A 7,291-nucleotide genomic window follows, 5' to 3' on the forward strand; every position below is an offset into this window, starting at 1 on the left:
CCCAAAACCAACTATGGATTTATCATGCTAGAAGCATGGTTTGTGTAGCCACTACCTGATACATGGTAACATGTGTCTCCATGCCATAATTCTTACTACGACTGGTAACTTGATAAGTACAGGTGTGGCACTTGATAAGAGCCTTGTCAACCCTTTTATGGCTTGTTTCCATTTAGGTGTGCCAGCCAATGGTAACATGTGCACAGGATAACCATAAAGAACTGATAGGTATCGGGGAAGATGCGTGTTTGGCATACAAGTTGTCATTTTCTTATTAGCACTAAACAAAGTTCAACTGAGGGCCATTAGTTTTGCAATTCAAAACAATTCCAATTTTGGACTATCGTGGCAAATGATCCCAGAGCTCAAAAACAGGAAACTTGCACCCTCAAACGGCATTAGACAATGCCAGACTGTTGTGAAATATCCAAGCAGGAAAAAACAAGAGACTACCTCTACTAATTCAATTTTTTATTTGTATAAAGAACACCTTTGAACACACAGAATCCACATCCTGTCAACTGCACAGGACAGCACAGATACAACTTTTAAAATGTTTTTATGTAACCGTAACAATAAATCATGAAGGTGTTTCCACTCCCAGGCAGCGGACTAATGATTAACTGACTGGAAGTGATGAATGTCATTTCCCTCAGAGGATTGTAGCTGATACAAAAAAAGACAAAAAAAAGCCCAAGAATAGTCAATTTACAACACCATTATAAGTTAAATGACACTGTATGCCACTTCGTAAACATCTTTATCAAGAACGGTCTGGATCATTTCAACAGTTCCACAAACATAGAGCTATGTTGACGTGTCTAAATAAGTTGTAGATGTTTTGGAGCGGTTACAAGACGCTTACCTGTTCAGAAAATGCCTTGCTCCTTTCTGCGGTCAATATCTCTCTTCAGTTGGCAGGTGGTACACATTGGACAGAAATAGGACGCCATAAAGTCACAACACAGTGACCCCTGGAAACACAACGGGGGGGGGGTTATCCTAGTGCTTTAATTGCGTGTACAAAGATGACTAACCATGGGAACAGCAATCTTTTTTTTTTTTCTTTTTCAGAAGGAAGTTGATTCCGTTTGAGAGCAACAGAAAGTTATATATAAGTTATAAATACACTACCGGTCAAAAGTTTGGGGCCACTTACAAATTTATATTTGACTCGATGATAGAAAGAATACCAGCTGATCTGAGTGGGGGGGCTGATCTTTAATGCAATATCTACATTGCCTATTATCAGCAACCATTCATCCAATGGTCCAAAGTCACATCCTGTTTACTAATCTGATATAATTTTTAAAAAACTAACTAAGAAAACATTGGAGAACCCTTTTGCAATTATGTAAGCACATGATGTAATATGAAAACTGCTGCTCTGGTTAGAAAAACAATGCAGCTGATCTCAGCTGGGATTCTGTCTATAATGGAGTGCAATGGGAATTTCTAAGTGCCCCAAACTTTGACTGGTAGTGTATATGACCCTCACACACGGTCTCTATATTAACAGTGCCACAGCTGTGTTTCTCAACCTCCCCCCCCTCAAAAATAAAAAATAAAGGCGACGTGAGAAGAATTTAGCTTGGCAAGTAAGTCCAGCACAACTTTCAACAATGGTGCTTTAAGATAATAAAAACGTCAACATGCAAAGATCTCACATTCAAATCCATCCTTTCTGTGAAGTCTCGTCTATCATGGCTAAAAACACAGAACTACATTTATTTTTTGGATGTTTTTATTTGTAATTTCCTATTTTTAATATATGCCTGTCCTCTACAAACTATTGAAATTAAAGTGTCTCAAAATAACTTTATTGGCACTTATACTCAACTTTGACTTATCGTGTTATATTGTGTTATAGTTGTTACCATTGTCATATTAGTACGTTTACTTAGCTACAGGATCAGAGTACTGCATGTGATGTGGGATCAAGCATCTTAAAACCTCTACTCTTGTTCCACAGTATACCTGTACAGGTGTTTTTACCACAACTAAAGGTAGGACTATCATACTCAGTGTTAACTGACAATAATGTTGCTGTTTTCCTAAATTGTCCAAATGGACTCCTACAGTCAGCCAGCTTTTTATATCCACTTAAACTTACCCCGATGTTGTATTTGGTCCTGTAGACGCTGCGGATCGCCATGCTCAGACCACACAGGAAGAACTCGTTCATGTCACTGGCGATGGTGCAGCCGAGGCATATGTGGCAGCACAGACCATACCAGACTGTGTTGAGAAAAACAACGTTCACGGTACATCTTTCATGTCTTAACAGTGTGCATATTTTAATCAAATGTCCCAGAAAGGAGGAAGTATTACTCACAAGTTCCACAGTCTTTCCAGATATCACACAGGCCTGTCTGGAACTCGGAGGGTGCGTAGCTGCCTGGTTGGTTGGTCACAGCCATGATCAGGTCAATATTCTGTTGGATTAAAAAAAAAAAAAGGTTGTCACTGATCTTCTGATCACTTTTCTTAAACTCTAAAGAGCTAGTTTGTGATCATTACTTCTGTATCTTCCCCAGCAAACAGAACTGTAAATTACACCTCTTTTGAACATCAAACAATACGGACTTGAGTTATCTTTTGCGTGTTTCCCAGCGACGCAGTCGTTGGCAGGTAAATCTTACCAGATGGTTGAAGGACGGTAGAACTCAGAGGCTCCTGAACAACAGATTGAGGCCAGTGGCAGTGTTAAGTGTCTTAATCCATCAGAGATATAACTTTTTACATGGAGTCTGGTGGGTGTGGCCCAGCATGACCAATGACACCTCTTCTCCTTGTTGCTATGGTGATTTCCACAGAGAAGGATCCAGATATTTTCTTTTGATAGTTTCTATCGACAGTTGGTCTGATCCCAGCCAACAATTCAAGTCCGATAGACTCCATAGTTACATGTCTGCGACAGGCACAAGATTTCCTACATTTTGACCAAAAAATAATGTCTAAAGCAGGGGTCTTCAATGTTATTTAAGCCAAGGACCCCTTAACTGAAAGCGAGATATTGCAGGGACCCCCTTCTACATACACTGTATACAATAACGTTGTATACATACTTTTTTTTGCATTGAATACTTTATACTCTCTGTATAATACTATTAAAATAGCCTTCTAGTTGTTGGCATGATTTTATCATGTTTTAATGTCAAACCTACATGTGGCACAATGAATCCTTAGAGTGAACTGTAACTGTGGATTAGAGCCCCACCGATAAAGGATTTTTAAGGCCGATAACGATACAAATATTTGGTTATTTAAAAATCTGATATGCCGATATATCGGTCGATATACAGTATATATTTTTTTAAAAATCCAGAAATGCGTTACAAAACATGAACAGATTTCCCTAACATGAGTTATTTGTAGTTATTTATGAGTTCTCACTAAAATAATACAATAATAATTTGTTTTATTGTCACAACAGAACAGAGAAAGTTAGTTAAAGTTCTGATAAATAAAATGTATATAAAATACAAACTTAAGATATGAAACCTAAAGTCCTTTGAACAAAAACACAATAACAAAAATAATCAGTGTTGCCAACAGGGATGTTGTAGAGCGCCCTCTGTTGGACAAACTATACAACAACAACGCTTATAACATGGTTGACAGTCCTTTTTTTATATTCATTTATCAGAATCATTTATTTGCCATTATAAATAATTCTGATTTCATTTTTTTTTTCACTTTTTTTTTTTTTTATTAAATTGGCCATTATAAATGCCAATACCGATAGATGGGGAAATGCCTAATATCGGCCGATATTATCGTCCCGCCGATATATCGGTCGGGCTCTACTGTGGATGGCCTTAGTGACTACCTTACCTATAGTTCAGTAAGCCTATCAGCAGTGTTTATTTTCTAATTTATATTTGTTAATAATATGTTGTATTCATCAAGAAACTTTAATTTTTTTTGAAAACTTTCAAGAATTAACAATAATTTGGAGGCCCCCCCTGCATTGACTCTGAGGACCCCCTAGGGGTCCCGGACCCCCCGTTGAAGATCCCTGCTTTAAAAGAAAGCTTGATGGCCTCCATCAGCAACAGGCAACCATTTCAGTGCACAGCAGTATCCACCTGCAGGTCAAAACAGAACATATTCAGATAGTTACAAACATTATTAGTAAATTGCACTATGAAATGTCCCAAGAAAAATTATGCACACGATTGAAAATGAAGAATGAAGCTAACTGAGCCATTAGACAGTTAAAAATGACACTGCGAGGCCTGAGAATTTTGATCTAATTGTAAAAAATACTGTTAGGTGGGTCTTAGTCTTTAACAAAGCATGTTGAAGTTTGAGTACGCCATAATCGAGATTATATCGCACTAGCGAAGCTTGGCACAAGTGAAACTTGGCAGGAGGAACTAGACTAGAGTGGACAATGGGAGAAATAAAATACCTGTATAGCACGCTGTGACGAAAGTACTGCACATTGCATGATATAATTGCCAAGAGTCAACGGTGTTCATGTTGTACCGTCTGACAGCTGCTGGAGGGAAAGATCTGCGGATCCCATATACAGTTCTCCAATGTCACCAACAGTGCAGGGGGGACCACCCGTCCACTGTGACTGCTCATCCAGGCTGACAGGTTGTGTGTGCTTGGGTGTGTGACTCATAGGGATCCAAGCAGAGCTGTCAGTTTAGACCGGACGCTATTCTGTCACCATCCATCACCTCACTGAGTCCAGAAGACCGCCCAGCGAAGAGCTGGATCTCTTCGATCCCCTATGCCACTACAAAAATGTGTTATCTGTCCCCTCAAGTGATGCTAGCTAAGCTAAACCAGCAAACCGCAACGCATAGAGAAGGCTAGACGCCCACACACAGAGTCCATAGAAAGTCCTGTTACGGAGGGCCCATTCATATACACAAAACATCACACCACCAACAAACCCCACACCACACCACACAAGTCCGGCAGCCGGTGGAGCTTTACGTCCCCACGTGAGAGACGCTGGGAGAGACTGGTCCTAGCAACACAACTCCGCTCCACAGTGGGACCCCTCCATGGAACCCAACTGAAGTTTACCTTATAGTCAACACGAGTGGAGGACGCAACGTCCATCTCCTGCAGCATCGATAGTTCCTCGCCACACTATAAGCCCGCAGCACCTTAGAAAATCATGTATTTTAGATTTCTCATGAGATACTTTTAACACCAAATCCGGACTAGTTCTGAAAGAGCAGCTGAAATGGTTGGTGTCGACCCCACCGCTGTCCACATTAGGGTCATACTGAATTATCGTTACGCACAGATGCGGGGGACTTGAAAATGTGTCTGACCACCCGTCTCAGGGGTAATACAGGTGCCCGCAGGGGACTGTCCTGGCCCACCTTACCTCTTCACACTACTACACGCAACTTTCACAACCTAAACAACCCCAAGGCAAGAGAATGCAGATGATAGCTGCTGGGCTGAATCAGAAAGATTCTCTTACTGCCCTCTGGCCATTTCGGCCTCATCCACGCAGATTAACAGAGGAACATGAGACAACGAACTATTGTGCGGACTACGAGGTGGTCGGCACGCAGCAAATCACCAAATCCATTATTCCACTATGCGTGACGAACCAAGTTAGAATTATTGGATCGATTTTCGACAAACGGGCTGTCTTCTATCTCCCCTCCGGGGCACACCAAGAGAATGGAGTACATTGAGAAGTGGTAACTGTCAAGTACCTGGGGTGTCTCACAAAACTAACAACCTGACATCGTCTATCATGGAGGGGTCCGAAAAGCTAGCTGATACGTTGCCTGAAGAGAGACTGAGGTCCCTTGGAGTGACAGTTCCCACTCCTAAAGAACATATCTCTCTTAACTCTGTAGGTGGCATCAGCCATCCTCTAATGCTGTGTCTGCATGCGAGGCGCAGCTAACTGAGTCAAGCCGGCAACAAAATCGGGCAATACAGTGATCCAGCTCTTCATCCTGAGGCCTGTCGTCTGGACCTCAGTGCGGGAAGAGTGGAGACGAAAGAGCTCCCTGGCTACACTGACAGCTATACTGCTCCATGCAAATCTACACCCCCATGCGACCTCACACCCTGTGGCAGCCCGTGGAGAGCAGTTCAGTGAACGGGACGGCTCCAACCCCACGCTCTACAGCTGTGTGAAATAAGGTACCGCAGTAATCTTTCCCTCCAGCAGACCGTACAGATGTAACAAACGAATACGTTGAACTTCATGGTGCAATATATCCAACTTTGCTTAATTCGAATAAAAAATCTGTGCATATTTATTATGCATTTAAGAAGATACCAATATTTTCGATCCCGTCTAGTCTAGAATCTCTTGCCAGTGTCACATTGTGCAGACTCTCAGCTAGTACTATTGATCACAATACTCAGTTATGCCTTACTAACTACCAAAACCCCAACATTCATTTATTACAAGGACTAAAAAATACACCCAAACAGTATTTTTATTAAGATTAGAATTCAAATACTCAGCACCATAGCCCAGTCATATATTTTATAACTGCTACTGGCAGTAGCGATAACATTATATCTAAACATAACCCACTAAAAAAAAAAAAAAAGAAAAGGGAAATACACTCACCCACACACAACAACACAGGCACCACACAAAGTCACGTTCAGTATTAAATAAATGTAAGAGCGTCCCGACTAGATAGCCACCTGATAGTACTAAAATTCACATACCCACACACACAGTACATAAGTGGCCAAACTACCTGTTGAGGGATTATAAACAATACACAAAAAATGGAGAAATTTCTTAGTGGAGGACCACCAAGCACACCGCGGCAGACCAACCAACCATCTGGGCAAACAAGCTATCGAAGGAGATAACGATGAGTCTACGAACCTTCCATAGTTTGGATGGTTTACATGTCAACGGACTAAGATCTGATACCAGCAGTAGTGTCGTGTGTGCCGAGGTGCATGAAAAACGGACAGAATATGGAACCAGTAGAAATGCAATGTAACAAAACAGGAACCACAAATAAACAAAGCAGCTGGCATTAACATCAACCAAGGAATCTTCTGGAAAAATTTTAAAAAACAGGAGCTTGATGGCCGTCCCTCAGACAACAGCCAACCATTTTACGATGACACAGCACGTTCTAACAGGTTTGGGTCATCGTATGTAGTGCCAAAAGGGATCGGGACTGTAAATGAGGTTAAACACCATGACAATAAAACGTGCCGAGACTCTATTTTTCCGGCAGCGCGACATGTGCAGATAATGATAGCGCTAGTGCAGGGCAGCAAAACTCGTTGCAGTAACCACTGTCCAATGACACAGTAA

At 41.4% G+C, this 7,291-nt stretch overlaps 1 protein-coding gene across 2 annotated transcripts in view; it reads right to left on the bottom strand.

Moving 5' to 3' along the window:
* Positions 1–456: 456 nt before the first annotated feature.
* Positions 457–7,291, bottom strand: part of LOC116704083 (placenta-specific gene 8 protein) — a 37,400-nt gene continuing 30,565 nt past the window's right edge. Inside the window, exons 1-5 of one of the 2 annotated variants that reach the window (XM_032539292.1) lie at positions 2,643–2,917; positions 2,336–2,435; positions 2,114–2,238; positions 866–974; positions 457–666 (exon numbers count right to left, since the gene is read on the bottom strand). In XM_032539292.1, the coding sequence (XP_032395183.1) occupies positions 870–974; positions 2,114–2,238; positions 2,336–2,420 (315 nt within the window). In that variant the 5' untranslated portion in view covers positions 2,421–2,435; positions 2,643–2,917 and the 3' untranslated portion in view covers positions 457–666; positions 866–869. Of the gene's footprint in view, positions 667–865; positions 975–2,113; positions 2,239–2,335; positions 2,436–2,642; positions 2,918–7,291 lie in introns of those variants that run through there. The other variant, XM_032539293.1, reaches the window with a different exon arrangement.

This window comes from Etheostoma spectabile, chromosome 16 (assembly GCF_008692095.1).
Source record: "Etheostoma spectabile isolate EspeVRDwgs_2016 chromosome 16, UIUC_Espe_1.0, whole genome shotgun sequence".
In the NCBI taxonomy this organism is placed as follows: domain Eukaryota; kingdom Metazoa; phylum Chordata; class Actinopteri; order Perciformes; family Percidae; genus Etheostoma; species Etheostoma spectabile.